Source organism: Gracilinanus agilis, chromosome 1 (genome assembly GCF_016433145.1).
Source record: "Gracilinanus agilis isolate LMUSP501 chromosome 1, AgileGrace, whole genome shotgun sequence".
NCBI classification, from domain to species: Eukaryota; Metazoa; Chordata; class Mammalia; order Didelphimorphia; family Didelphidae; genus Gracilinanus; species Gracilinanus agilis.
In genome coordinates, this window is record NC_058130.1 from 93,952,064 (window position 1) to 93,968,157 (window position 16,094).

At 40.7% G+C, this 16,094-nt stretch overlaps 1 protein-coding gene across 1 annotated transcript in view; it reads right to left on the reverse strand.

The window, feature by feature from the left end:
* CCDC13 (coiled-coil domain containing 13) overlaps positions 1 to 15,478 on the reverse strand; it is a 100,289-nt gene extending 84,811 nt beyond the window's left edge. The window contains exons 1-3 of the mRNA XM_044656976.1: positions 15,258 to 15,478; positions 14,153 to 14,301; positions 2,190 to 2,332 (exon numbers count right to left, since the gene is read on the reverse strand). Coding sequence (XP_044512911.1) covers positions 2,190 to 2,332; positions 14,153 to 14,301; positions 15,258 to 15,478 — 513 coding nt within the window. The remainder of the gene's footprint in view (positions 1 to 2,189; positions 2,333 to 14,152; positions 14,302 to 15,257) is intronic.
* Positions 15,479 to 16,094: the final 616 nt, after the last annotated feature.

A 16,094-nucleotide genomic window follows, 5' to 3' on the forward strand; every position in this document is an offset into this window, starting at 1 on the left:
AATACTTCAAAAGATTGGAGGTCTCATCAGTGTAGGTAGGCAAATAATCCATTGCCTGGCATCTAGCTTCTCCCTACATTTAGGTAGGCTGGTCCTTGGACAACAGACACAGAATCCCTCAAAGGGCATGGACTAGAAGCCTGTTCAGTTTGAAAAGACCTCCCAGAGCTTTCAATTCACTGGCATATTCTTCAAGAACCCAAGGTCTCCTCCTCACCCTGCTGAGGTTTTGGAAGAGGATTTTAGTTGGTTGAAGTTATGAAATAGTTCTCTCATTTTGTTGCTTTGAATGTGGTAGATGCTGTAATTTTTTTTAGATGAGTGAATAAATGAATGTTGAAACCTTTCTTCTTCCTATCTAGTGATCTGGTCATGTATCTACTATTCTTCCCTGAACCCTCAAGTACATCTTTTAGATAGGAAAAAACAAATCAGAAACAAAATCCCAACACTAACAGGATCATCATCAAATTCACGAAAATAGGCCTTTTTCTTGTAAAGATGTTGATTGGCAAGAATTTTATTATTGCCCACTTTTCTCCCCACTCTATCCTCCTTTTATCATTGCCTGGACAATATTTCTTATGTATAGTAATCTGGCCACGTCACTTCTCTGCCCAGAAGACTTCATCAGGTCCTTATTGCCTACCAAGAAAAAAACAAACATTTTTTTCCTGGCATCCACGGCCCTCTATAATCCCTGCCTTTTCAGCCTTATCTCAAATGATTCTGCTCCACATTTCTCTGAACTTCAACCTAACTGAACCCCTCTCTATCCTTCCCTCAGTGATCTTTCACAACCTCAGGGCCTTTGTTCACACTGCCTTATGCTTAGATTCTTCCTCTTTTTGCCCATTTAACACCAATCCATCCTTTAAAACACAATTGGGGGAGCAGCTGGGTAGCTTAGTGGATTGAGAGCCAGACCTAGAGATGGGAGATCCTAGGTTCAAATCTGGCATTGTGATAATTAGATTAAGTCTACACTGCCCATCTTTAGATTTAATCTAATTATCACAGGCCTCAGACACTTCCCAGCGGTGTGACCCCCATTGCCTAGCACAGTGATGGGCAAACTACAGCCCGCAGGCCAGATATGGCCCCCTGAAATGTTCTATCCAGCCACATGACATTATTCCTAATCTGAAGAATACAATGAGTAGGATACAGTATAATGAAACTTTGAAAGTGTTGCCTTAGAAACAGACTGACAAATGAGCATTTCCTTTCCTTTGGCCCCTCTTTAAAAAGTTTGCCCATCACTGGCCTAACCCTTACCACTCTTCTGCTTTGGAGCCAATACATAGTATTGACTCCAAGACAGAAAGTAAAGGTTTAAAAAAAAACCACACACAATTGGATGCCACATTTTTTTAGGAAACTTTGCAGGGACCGTCTTGTTTTTGCCCTGGTGTCCCTGGCCCCTAGCACAGTGCCTAGAAAGTAGTAGGTGTTCAGTAAAAGTTTGTTTTCTGATTCTCTTCCATCCACTCTACACTTTGCTAATACTCTCTTTAGACTTCACATAGTACTTTGCAACTTCCTAGTGCAATTCTTTCTTAATAGTCTATATTATTTAGTTATCTGTGCTTATGTTTTATCCCTCTGCTAGACCAAAAGTTACCTGAGGGCAAGAATTGTGTCTGGTTTTTTAGTCTCCCTAGCACTGAGCACAGATCTCAGCACAAAGTCACAATATTTAATAAATTTGTATCGTAGGCAGCTGAAGTAAACAAGAATCCTAGAATTAAAACACAAGGCCAAATGGGCTCCGGGGAGTCCTGCCTGGATCAGCTTATTATTCTTATGAGTAAGGAAAGATGATTCACTTGCTATGCCCTTTGTTCACAATATAGGAGTTTCACATTTGATTCTGAAGAGCAGATAACAATAAAAAGCAAAAGGCATAGTAAAGTGAAATGGTGAAATGGCATCTAAAGCAATTAAATATGCATTTTCTGCAGCACATTAGCAATTACAATGGCTGGTTTCCTATTCATCTTGTTTCACTGTTCCTTTCTGGTACTCTTCCCACCTGTCTGTTCTCTTGGTGCCCACAGAAAGAAAGAGCTTCCCCACCAACCCAGCCAATGTAGATAATCTGAAAAGAAATTTTTAACCATGTGGAGAAAAGTCCTCCAGCAGGACCAGGATAATTTCAAGGTACAGAAATGATCAAAACACCTCACTTCTCTTTCCAGATCTCGGACACGGTTACTCAGTTGTTTCACTTTGGTTTTTTCACTTTCCGACTCGGCACTCAAGTCCCGATTCTTCTTAGACAGCTCCACAATTTTGGTTGCAATGACATCTCCTGCCATACCAGATGTCCCTGAATAAAAAAAAGAAGGACCAATTAAAGCATATCCCTCGAAGACACTGATCCCCAGAGCTCTTCTCCAGCATTTCTCAGTTAGGTTTTCCAGAACACATTAATCCCCACAAAGTGGGCACAGATGAGATTCAGAGCAATCAAAGAGTTACCATTTCTCTGCATTGTTCTTCTTGTAAAGACTCCATACATTAAGAAGGGCAAAGATTATTGCCCTTGTTTTACAGAGGAAGGAACTGAGTCTTCAAGAAGTGACTTTTAAAGCAGAAAATTGAGAAAAAATTTCAGATAGTCTGATAGAAATCTCATGTCTAAAATATAGAGAGAATTCTGTCAAATTAACAAGAATGGGAGCCACCTCCCAAACAATATAGGCAAAAGATATGAACACACAATGTTTTGGATGAGAAAAATCAAAGCTATATATATGTTTGTGTATGTATATATATACATATATATATATGAAAAAATGTTTTAAATCACTACTGATTAAGGAAATGCAAACCACAATTCTAGGTATCATCTTCACACCCATCAGGTTAGTTAAAATGACAAAAGGATAAAATAACAGATGTTGGAGGGGATGCAGAAAAGCTGGGAAACTAATACACTATTGGTAGAACTGTGAATTAATCCAACCACTTTGGAAAGCAATTTAGAATTCTGCCCAGAGAGCTATAAAACAGTGTATACTCTTAGACTCAGCAATACCATTTCTGAGTCTATTTTTATTAATAGAATTTATTTCCAGGTATCTCAGTCACAGGGAAAAAGGGAAAGAACCTCTATGTTCCAAAATATTTATGGCAGCTCTCTTTGTGTTGGCAAAGAACTGGAAATCGAGGGGATGTCAATCATTTGGGAAATAACCAAACAAATTGAGGTGTATAATTATGATGGAATACTACTGCATCATAAGAAACAGTGAGCAGATTAATTTTTCCAAAAAACTTGGAAAGAATTATATGAGTTAATAAAGAGTGAAACGAGTAGAACCAAGAGAATAGTACATACAGCTACAGATTTAATATTTGAAGAATAACCTGTGAATGTTTATCTCAAGAGAATGAACTGAAAAATAGAAACACAAAAGACAGAATCTATATAAACACCATATAAACATCTGTTAGCCTGATGATGCCTTCTGTGGTATGTAGAGAAGAAGGACAGACTGAGATACCTGGAAATAAATTCTATTAATAAAAATTTTTTAAAAAGAAAAAAGGAAAAAAAAAGTGACTTGTGCAACAAAATCTTGGAGCCCAGGCTCAACTACTGATTCCAAAGTTCTAAGATTTACCCTCTTTCTTTTTGGTTTTTTAAAATCCTTACTTTCTTAGCAACAACTCCAAGACAGAAGGGCAAGGGCTAGGCAAACAGGGTTAAGTGACTTGCCCAGGGTCACACAACAAGGAAGCATCTGAGGCCAGATTACAAGTGATGTCCTTCCAACTCCAGGCCTGGCTCTCTCCAGCCACTTCGTCACCCGCCACAGTCCCTCCTAGGGGTTCCAGGTTCCCATCTATAGTACTGTTTCCCCCATTAGAATGTAAGCTACTTGGGGGTAAGGACCTTCTGGCTTACTTATAATCCTATCCCCAGTGCCTGGCATATAGTAAATACCTAATTATTGCTGTGTCTTGCTAGTTAATAGCAGGGCCAGGATGTGAACCTAATCCCACCTGCTCTTAAATTCTGGGTTCTTTCCCCTACCCCACAGCATCGGTGATGTCAAAAATCAGTTTCACCTTGACAAAGAAGCATAATCTAGTGGGGGGGGGGGGGGAGGTGACCTGGAAGCCAAGAGCTCTGGATTCAAAACCTCGGACTTGCTGGGACACCTTGGACAACTCACAGGCCATCGGCGATCCTCAGGTTCTTTACCATAATAGAATAGTGTTGGTCTAGGAGATCTTCCACTTTGGACATTCTGGGATTCCATGGTTAGCCAGCTCCTAAGGTTTTGCAGGATTCTTTTCAAGTGGACTTTCCAGTTGCTGAATAGGCTGAGAGTGACATCTGGTGGTTGCTGGCTACCCTCAAACATAGCACAGATTTCAGAGCATTTAGACCTTATCTGCCATCTAAGCTAATAAAGGTGCCAGTATGGGGTACGAGAAGCTTGCCCAGGAGGTATGGGGAATATGTAGTAAATAAGAATCTTATCCTACTGAAATATTCCAAAAGTAGTAGTGCTAAAGGGGGGCAGATAAAGTAACACAGACCTGGAGTCGGGAGGTCCTGGTTTCAAATCTGGCCTCACACACTTCCTAGCTGTATGACTTTGGGCAAGTCACTTAACCCTTGCCACTCTTCTGTCTTAGAACTGACATTAAGACAGAAGGCAAGGGTTTTTTAGAGGGAAAAAAAGGAAGGAAGCCTGAAGGAAGAGCAGCAAGGAGGTGAGTAGAGGTAGAAAATGGAAGGAATGTAATATGGTATCTAAAAAGTTTGAATGATAGTTGAAGGACTACTTCCTACTGACCAAAAGTGAAAGAACGATGTTTAGATATGAAACCCTTTTCATTATTGAGCCAGGAAAAAAAAATCAGAGACAACAACCCAGCGAAAAGATGAGCTAATCGATCTCTGTAGTGATTAGAAATCCCTAGTTGGTTTTCAGTCAATGAATTACACAATTTAGGGTATGCCCTTGGAGAAATATATACTGTTCTTGCAAAACATGCTCACAGAGATTTAATTCTGTTTATAACAACCTCTCTGTGAATAAGTATTCTCAGTCAAATTGAAAGCAAGAAACAAACTAGAAACCTAACAATATGCAAGAATCTCTTTCAATAATAATGCCAAAAATAAAGCTGATGAGTGACAAGAAATAGGATTAAGGGTCTCACTAACCGACTAGTCCAGTGATGGGCAAACTACAGCCTGTGGGCCAGATGCGGCCCTCTGAAATGTTCTATCTGGCAGTGCAACATTATTCCTAATCTGACTAATACAACGAGTAGGATACAATACAATGAAACTTCGAAAGAGTTGACTTAGAAACAGACTGACAGATGAGCATTTCCTTTCCTTTGGCCCCCTCTTTAAAAAGTTTGTCCATCAAAAACAAGAATCGTGTAACCATGGAAAATTTTTCTAAAAAAATAAAATATTCAAATCTAAAAAAAAGTTTGCCCATCACTGGACTAGTCTGATAAATATTTAATAACTTTTTAATAGTAAAACATTGCTTTTATATCAAATACAAGTTTCATTGTGAAAATTAATCTCTTTTTTAAATTTCCTATTTGCATATGCATGGAAAACTCTAGAATTTATTTATTTTGTATTAACAATAAAGTAGAGGTTTACTGAAAGCCAAGGAGTATAGCAACTGAAAAAAAACTGAGACTTTCTCATCTACTCCAACCCAAAACTGAGGTCCTTATGGAATGAGGAATTTGCCCAAAGTGACATAGGAACCAGGATTCCAACCCAGGTCCTGAGTCCAGATCTAGTGTTCTTCCTGCTTTTCCCCACTCTCGTTGTGGGCTTATTACTATATCTCATTCTTTGCTAAGGTAAATGCTTCCTCCACCTGTGCCCTTGATCCCTGCCCTTCTTATTTCCTATTTCATTGTTTCTTTCCAGGGATCTTTGTCTTGCCCAGCCCCTGGATTTAAGATCTCAGAGTCATCCTCAATTATTCTCAAATGTCTCTTATGTCTCCCCACAGCCACCTCCCACATCTATCTCTTCTTTCCATTCACAAGGTTAACTCAATGCCTCTTGCCTGCCTGCTACTGCAGCCCCCAATTGGTACCTCTGCCTCAGGTCTTCCCCCTTTGATCTACATCCTTCACAGCTGCCAAAGTGACAGCCCCAAAGAAAAAATGTGACTGTGGCGCTCCCCTGGTCAATGGGCTTCAGTCACTCTCTGTTCTTGTGGTTGTTTGGTCTTCATTTTCAAAGAGGACCAATGACCAATGGGGTGAGTAGGATTTAAGTGGGGAAGAGTCCTACAGAGTCAGCAGCCTCACTCTCTCTTCCAGAGTCATCGAAGTCCAGTGGCAAAACAAAAGTCAGGACAACTGGCGATGTCATGGGATGCAGTGGATGAAGCCAGCGTCTTTGATGTCTGACCGAGCTCTAAGCACTCCAAGGCTCTGCTTCAGCCACCTTCATCGCCCATTCCGCTTAAGTCCCTGGCAGGTTTGAGTCCTGGCAGGCACTGAGAACTTGATTTAGGCACTCAGAACATCAGCTGGGCCAGCTTTACTGGAGTAAGACTGTTGGCCATGCCACAGCTTCTTGGAGCCACAGGGGAGAGCTGGGTGAAAGGTGAAGAGTAAAGGTGGATAAGCAGCCCTGAAAAGGGCTTGGCAAGTCCTCGCACCAGAGATGCTAGTCCTCCCTGAACACTCCCTACACCCTTACACCTAGTGTATCGGTGATTAGAATGCCTAGTCTAGAGTGAGGAAGATCTGCAGACTTCAGACCCTTCCAGCCATGCGACTCTGGGCAAGTCACTTAACCCTGTTGGCCTCAGTGTCCTCATCTGTAAAATGAGCTGGAGAAAGAAATGCAAACCACTCTTGTACCTTTGCTAAGAAAACCCCAAGAAGAGTCAGGCATGAGTGAGCAACAGCAAACTTGGATTCCCTGTTCCCTTTAGGATCAAATAGCAACTCCTCTGTCTGGCATGTAAAGCCCTTCACAACTGACTCCAAACGGTATCTGTCCAGGCTTGTTAGATACTAATTGCCTCCATAATCCTACAACCTAGCCAAATTAATCTTCTTGTTCCTAACACATGACATTTTTTTTTTGAGATTTAAATATTTTATTTTTTTAGAAAAATTTTCCATGGTTACATGATTCATGTTTTTACTTTCCCCTTCACCCCTCTTCACCCCCTCCCATATCCAATGCACATTTCCACTGGTTTTAACATGCTAACACATGACATTTAATCTCCCATCTTAGCGAGCACCCTTGCCCACGTAGTTCCCCATGCTCCGCCTTTTCACTTTATTTCAAAGCTCAGGTCTGGTGCTTCCTCCTACATGAGACCTTTCCTGACCCCCCCCCCCCCCCCCCCGCCAGCTAAGCTAAGGCTTCCTTGCTGACATTACCTTATATTTACTTTGTTCGTGCCTGTATGTGTGCTGTGGACCCAGGAAGCATGTGTGGGAATGGGCACACTGAGACCGTGCTGCAGAATGGGTACCAAAGTCCCCCTGGGAACTTCTGGAAATTCCAAGAGAACATAATTCAGTGGCCTGCTCATGGTTCCTCTCTTCTCTTCCTGCAGAACACGTCAGGACTACTCAGTTGAGTCTCTGTGCATGAGGGATGGGGCAAGAGGCTACACTTCTCTGGGAGCCCATCCTAGTAAAGCAGATGTCCTACTACAACAAGCCAGAGGATGGATCTGAGAACCCCAGCCTCTCCTGCTCTGAAGAGCAGTCCTGAGATGGACATTTCCAGTCTTGGAGGTCACCCTGTAAGTCTGAAAGGTCCAAAAGTCCTGGGTCCCTTGAACAAAGCTGACTGATATCAGAAGAGAGGGTAGGGGCAATCAGGGGTATACGGTGCAGAGCTGAGGTGAAATGTGAAATGCCAATTAAGCAGTCTCACCTCACAAAGTGCTTACTGTTTTCATGGCTTTGAGTTTCTACCTCCTAGGATGGTGGGCATCTGAAGGACACACCTGTGCAAAGTGTCACGTGAGGAATGGGAAGATGTTTGTGTGGCTGGATTACAGAGTGTGGGAGAGGAGGCCATGTACAATGAGGCTGGAAATGGAATTTGGGGCCAGGTTATGAAGGTCTTAAAACTTTTTTTAAGAAAAATCTATTTGTCCTTGAGAGAACAGGGAGCTACTATATTTGATCAAGCAGGGGAGAGACATGGTCAGATCTGCACTAAAAGAAAATCAATTGGCAGCAGGGAGGGGAGTGGACTGGAGTGGAAGGGACCCAAGACAGGAAGACCAATTACGACAACTGCATTAACACAAGGGAGAAGAGATGAAAGGCTGCACTGAGGTGTGAGCTATGGAAGTTGAAAGGAGACAGATGCCAGACTTGTAGCAGAAAAAAGAATGGCAAGGTTGGGCTACTGGACAGGTGAGATGAGGTGAAGTGGTGAGTCATGGAGAATGTAGGGAGGTAGATAGCTAGATAGCTAGATGGATGGTTGGATGGATAGGTAGGTAGGTAGATAGATAGATAGATAGATAGATAGATAGATAGATAGATAGATAGATAGATAGATAGATGGATGGATGGATAGATAGATGGTTGGATGGAGAGATAGATAGATAGATAGATAGATAGATAGATAGATAGATAGATAGATAGATAGATAGATAGATAGATGAATGGATGATATTTGTTAATCACTTATATGTACTGTGCTTAGCACTGTGCTAAGACTGGGATATAAAAAACAAGAAAACAAAGTGTTTTATACTCTCAAAAAACTTACTTTCTATTAGGGGAAGAAGGGACCTACATAGGGGTGTGACAGCTGTGGTGGAGGTGAAGCAAATCAGAGGGTGAGCTAGAAGTGGAACATGAGCAGTATGGCTGGACCTTCTATTGATATGTCAGTTCCAGGCAGGGTCCCACCATTCACTGAGTCAGCTTCAAGGTAGCATTGCCTCCTAAGGGATGAGGCAGTCCGTGTAGAGGTACAGCAGGTCAGAAAATGAGCCAAAAGTTGAAAATAAGCAAAGATTTCAAACTTGGGGGACTAAAAGGACAGTCATCTCTGACAAAAATAAAGATGAGTTCTGTTTGGGACATGTCAAGTTTAAGATGTGTCCTGGACATCCAGTTTGAAATGTCCAATAGGTAATGGGCAACGTAAGGTTAAATATAAAATGTGACTAATTTACATAAAGGTGATAATTTTAAGCCCATGGAAACTGATGAGGTCACTAAGAGAGATAGCATTAGAAGCCGTGGACAGAACTTTGGGGCCCACCTATACTGTGGATGATAAGCTGGCAAAGGAGACTGAGGAATGGTTAGACAGATAAGGGGAAGAGAATCAGGAGCAAATAATATCATGAAAGCCCGGACTATGGATAACTTTGGATGGAACAGTTTTAGTAAACCATGAGGTCAGAAACTATATTACAAAAGGTTGAAGAAGGAGAGGAAAGGAAAGGGAGGCAGAGAGCAGATATATTTTTCCCTAGGAGTTTGGCTGAGACAACAGAGCAAAGTTATACAACAGGAGTTTAAGAGATTGGTGGGACCTAGTGGATTTTTTTTAAGGATGGAGGGGATTTGAGCATGTTTGGGGGCAGTAGGGAAGAACCAATAGATAGAGGGAGATACTGAAGATTGAAGGGTGGATGATTAAGGCTGCAATCTGCTGGAGAATTTGAAAGGCGGTGGGATCAAAGGTACATGTAGTTTGGCCTTCATAAGGAGAAGGGTCACTTTATTGTCAGGGAATGAGAGAACTGAGGGGAGAATAGAACATGACGTCAAGAAGTTTTGAGATGAAGAAGAAGAATCAAGCTGGAGCTCATATTGGAGATAATTTTCTAAGAAAAGTAGGAGATAAGATCCTCAGCTAAGAAGGTGAGAAGGCGAGGTGTGGGAGCCTTCAGAGAAGAAAAGGCATGGAATAGCTTCTGAAGATAGTGAGAAGGGGAGACATAAAAAGATTGCCTTCCTGTAGTGAGAGTCCAGTTGAAGTTGGTTAACATTAATATATAATATGCCCAGTTACCATGGTTATAGGCTTCTTCAGCTCCATTTAGCAGCATGGGAAGCAAATGGTAAGAGTCATCCAAGTCTGAGGTTTAACAAAGAATGAGCATCAATAGGACAAGATGGTAAAGAATTCAGGATAGAATTGCAGTTGCTAACTATAAGATTGACACTAGAAAAGAAGGAAAGTGTAGTCTTAATAGGAGTAATGGCCTGAGAAAGTATTAAACTCAGAGAAAAGGGATTGCACGTTACAATAAAGGCAAAAAAATAGATTTAAGGGAAGTGAGTCACTGAAAGAGAAGGAATGCTACATTATAGTCAGAGAGAGGAATATCAGAGGGTTTCATTTTGTTTTTTAATTAAAGAAGTGTAACCCTTGTAAGTAATGATGAGATCCAGGGCATGACCATCTTTATCTATAGCTAAGATGTAATAAAAGAATAGGGCATGAAATTTAGGTGGACTGAGGAATTGGGACATTAAGGAATCTAAGGGAACATCCATATGGCTATCAAAGTGTCCTAGCATAAAGAAGAGGAAGATGGTGAGCCAGTTGCTAGGCTCTTTGAGAAAGGAAGGGAGATTATGTGTGGGCAACACACAACAGCTACCATGATCTCAGTTGAATGGAATACTTTAACTGTGTGAACTTCAAAGAAGTTGCTGAATGATGGTGATAAAGGGTGAATCTGGAAGTGGTAGTATATGAGAAAGAGGCCCAGTTTATTCACTATGAAAAGGGAATTCCAGAGAGCAGGACTAGAACAGAAAAAGAGAGGTAGAGATGGGGTAGTTTTCTCCTGTGTGGCTGCTGACTGATTAATATAGGGATAAGGAAAGGTGACAGTCATGGGGAATTGTTAGGGATAACAGTAGGAAGTAGTAACCGATGAATAATAAAGCTCAAATCTACCAGGAAGGAGGAGATAATGTTGGTAGGTTGGTAGCATGGGACCTTCCTTCACAGTCTACCAAATTCATCTTCTTCATGTATAGGTCTGATCATATCACTCATTCAAAGCCCTTCTGTTGTGATTTCCTTCTATACATTACATGCAATAGAAAAAACTGGGCTGCTGGATCCTCTCGTGCTTTCCTGCCACCATATTTTTAAAGTTCATGCATTTTGAGCTATTCTCTGAGACTGGAATGTTCTCCCTTCCCTTTTGCCTTTTAAATTCCTATACATTCTTTAAAATTAAATTCCAGTGGCATCTCCTCCAGGAAGCCTTCCCTGATCCCCTATCATCCAGGAATAACATTCTCCTTCATCTTTGACTACCAGATTTCACACAGCAATTTTATTTTGGACCATATTGATTCATACATGTGTTTATCCCACGTCTGGAGTGTGAACCCCATCTTAGCTAAACTTTGTATCTCTTCCAGTATAAGAGAACATAAAACTCAGTATGTAACTGGCACTTAATTAAAAAAAAACTTGGACTTAATTACATTTGTAGCAATTAGGGTTCCTTTTGAAGCATTCAGGACATTTGGGGAAAGAAAATAAATCTGTTCCTTCCATTCATTGACTGACTGATGAAAGACCAGCCAATCAAAGCACCAAGAACATCCATTGTCAAGATTCAAATACTTGGTCCATTTAGCCCTGACTTTGGATTCAGGTTCTGCACAAGGAACCGCTGCTCCCACACAAGGATGGTGAAGGATGTCACTTGTTATTTCAATCACATCACTTTTGCTGACAGCCTCTCAGCACTACTTAGCTTCATGTCCAACCCCTGGCTCCAATCAGCTATGATGAAAAGGAATGAGAGTAGTGGGAAGTGATGGATGATGCTTTCAGCTTGCCTCCAATGGGGTTTGGTCCAGCTAACTACTCCCTGAATGGGTGGAAGTTTTCAGAACGACTGTGATATAGTTAGGGAGACCTTTGAAGGGTTCTTCTGACTGAACTAACAATAATAGCTTACAATTATTATAAGTACTTCAAGGTTTTCAAGTTTTCCCTGCGAGGTGAGTAGTACAAGAAAAGAAACCGAGGCTTTTAAAAGTTATATGACTCACCCAAGAGCATACAACTAGTAAGAATTAAAAGCAAGATTTGAACCCAGGTGGCTGGACTCCAGAAGCCAGATGCTACATATCATGCCACGTCACATCATATCACATCACACAGCCTCCCTTACAAGGGCCAGAATGTTGCGTAAGCTCTCTTAATCTGTCATCATGACCGCATTTATACACTCCAGCTCATCCCTCCCTTCATTCAGTTTAGCTATGCTCTTCCATTGTATAAGGTTCAAGCTGCCTAAAAATTGATCAGCATTGGCATATCTGTTTTCTATTTCCAGATTTGTTTTGTGATCTGGGAGCATAACCTTTAAATATCTCTCACATGTAATGATATTTCTATTATTTACATGGATGGCCATGAGAGTTTCATCAATATCTAGCAATACTGTGGGAGACATCTGGGTAGCTCAGTGGATTGAGAGCCAGGCCTAGAGACGGGAGGTCCTAGGTTCAAATCTGGCCTCAGACACTTCCTAGCTGTGTGACCCTGGGCAAGTCACTTAACCCCCATTGCCCACCCTTACCTCTCTTCTGCCTTGGAACCAATATACAGTATTGACTCCACGACAAAAGGTAAGGGTTTTATTAAAAAATATATATGTATATATATGTATATATGTATATATATATATGTATATACATATATATATATACATAGTAATACTTTGAAATCCTTAGAATAAAGGCTCTCAAAACTATATATTGCCATCATTACATGCTTTCCCTGGTTTCCCCTTGTCCATTCCTTCAGCCTACCTAGGTGACCACGGGAACTCTCCCTTCCTTCTCCCCCCATCAATGGGGTTTCTCTCCTCTTCTCCCTATTGGAGATTCTACTACTGGCTTCAATACTAATTCTATTCCTGCTTCTCACCTTATGATAGGCCCAATCTAGGGCAAAGTCCAATTTTGTTTCCACTGATCTAAGAGGAAGAAATTTCCATAGCCTGGTCTAGCCAAAGAGGGAATTCATTGTGTCCTAAGAGGCTGGTGAAGATATAAATGTACAATAGATAGAAACTGTTCTAAAGCTTGTGAAGAAAATGAGGAAATGAGGCAAATAAAGAGGGTAAGAGAAGACAACTGTGGACCCTGCAGCCCTCCTGCCTGGAACTCTCCACACGTTTTCCAGAATATTTGATTTTGATGGTCTTCTAGAAAACAGAATTTCATCCTTAGATATCAGATTCATCCTTAGAGCACAGATTCCTCACTTTATAGATGAGGAAACAGGCTTAGGTAGGGAAAGCAATTTCTCCAAGATCATACAGCAAGTAAGTAAGAGAACCAAGACTAGAAAGTAGGTCTTCTTACTTAGAAATCATCATTCTTTGCACTGTTACTACACTTCCTAATTCCCCTTCAAGGGGTCAGCTGAAAAGGATTTACTGAGCAGCATTTGAAAAACTTCTTACCTAGTCTCTCTCTGGATCTCAGTTTACTAATCTGCAAAATGAAGGAGCTGGACTAAATTCTCCCTGAAATCCCTTCCAGTACTAAAATCCTTTGCCTTTATGGTCCCGAAATGCCAAGGAAACACAAGCTAACTGGGCTTTCCTTGAGAAAGTTCACAAATTTCTAGGGTTAATGCTGACGATCCTCCTCTTCCACCCAGGCCACCTGTGGGGCTCACTCCCAGGTATGATGTCTTAGAGCCAGGCAATAGTTCCACATTTAATACAACAGCCCTTTTTTAATAACTTTTCTAGACCATGAAAGTTATTACAATCTAATTTTACCTTTGCCATCATAGAATATCACGGAGACAATTTTTCTCTGAAGGGGTGACATCTCAAGTGAAGTTATCATATACTCTCCCCTGAACTCCTTATTGCAAACTACTTCTTTCTTATACACTCCCCTCCCCAATACAATAGTAAAAAACTCTAGGCTGGCTATCAGGAGATACAGAGTCATTATCTTGGCTCTACCATCACCACTGAGCAATGTATGGACCTGCACTGAAGAATCATGGGGTCAGGGAACATTAGTACTAGAAGGGACCTCAGAGACCATCTAGTACAACTTCTTCATCTTTTAGATGAGGAAACAGAGACCCAGAGAAGTTCAGTGACTGTCCCAAGTTCCGTGGTCCTACCTGTGAAAGCCCATCGGTCTTCTTCTATTTTCTTTTTGAGCTGCTTTATTTCAAAGTCCTTTTCCTTCAGTAGTTTATACAATCTTCCATTTTCATCTACAGTTTCTCTGAGCTGTCCCTGGAGTTGTTCGATCTCTTCTTCAAACAATCTACAAGGCAAACCAGTTGTTATTTCATTTGATTTTTCCTCTGCTAACATCCTCCTTCGATAAATCTCCATGACGTGGTGGGGACCCTGTGTTCTCAAAGGTTATATCAAAACAATACACTATTTTTCCTAAATTGGAATAGGCCCCACATGGACTGTGTGTCTGTCATATAAGGCCCAGTTTCATGAAATACAGAAAAGCTCACCACTAGAGGGTTGGCATTTGTAACAAATGCTTTTGATCATAATACACTGAAAAAGTCAAAGGATATGGAGGGAACACATATACCAAAGAAATCACTGATCTTCCAGGTGTTGAATGAATGCAGTGTGACCCTGAGAGACATTTAGCCAAAATGACAAGGATAGGGACCCAATCTTGGCATACCAAGAAAACAAACCAAAAAAGCCTTCATTGAAGAGCAGACCTCTATTTAGAAGCCAAAGTTTGTTCATGTTTGTGTGTGGTTATATCCTGGGAAAATTAAGGCAGAAAGGAAAGGGGAAAGGGCAAAAGAGAAAATGATAGAGGATGAGCTTTAAAGAAATCTCATAAACATACCATCATATTAAAACCAATCAGCTCCTAGGAAACCCAATAACATTATGCTGAACATATTTCTTTAATGCAAAACACTATCTTCTTTCCACAGAGGAAATCAAGTGAATAAACAAAATCATAATGAGCATTCATTTCAATTTGACTTTAAATGCTACACAAACACATTTGTATAAAATTATGTAAACAGAGCACAGGCCTTCAATCAGAAGTACCAAACACTAAAAGCCAATTCTACATTGAAATCAGTTGCTCATGCTTTAAAAAAAAAAATCTAAACATCATGATTTTGAAACCAATATCTTCCATCATTTCTCCTGTTCCTCCCCACACTTCCCTTCCTCCTTAACTTCATACTTCACTTAGTGACAATTTGCTGGACCCATTTGTACATTTACCTTTGGCCGAAGGTATCTTTGGCCGACTCCCTACCCTCTCGAAGTAAGTTTAGCTCATTCTGGATTCCAAATGACTCCTTTGAATCATTTTTGTCTCCTTTGAAGGTCACAACTTTTGCCTTTTTTTTCTCCATCTGTTTTTGTAACCTCTTGTACTGCTGTTCCTGTAGGGCCTTAAACTGAAGCCGTAAAGTCTCATGCATCCCTTCCTCAGATTCCATTCTGTACTAAAACAAAACAAAAATCAGAAAGTGATTAATAAGAGGATCAGAGGATTTAGATGATAAACTTCTTTAATAAAAATTTTTAAGATTTTATATTATTTTTAGTTTTAAAAATCCAGTTTGTCTCCTTCCCACCTACATCCACCCCATTGGGGGGAAAGAAGAAGAAATCTTTAAAATGAGCATAAAAGGGGACAAATAGCTCAGTGGATTGAGAGCTAGATCTAGAGACAGGAGGTCCTGGGTTCAAATTCTGCCTCAGACACTTCTCATATAAAACCTGGGCAAATCACTTAATCCCCATTGCCTAGCCCTTACCACTCCTCCATCTTGGAACCAACATACACTATTGATTCTAAGATAGAAGGTAAAGCGAAAAGAAGAAGGGGGAGGAAAAAAAGAAGAAGAAATGAGCATCCAGAACAAAGCAAAACAAATCCCTGAATTGGCCATGTCCAAAAAAGTGTCTCATTCTGTACCCTAAGTCCATCATCTCTCTGTGGGTAGAATGTTTCATCATAGGTCCTCTGGAATTATGATTGGTTATTGTATTGATCAGAGTTCTTATGCCTTTTAAAGATGTCTTTACTACATAGTAGTTGTATAATTTGTC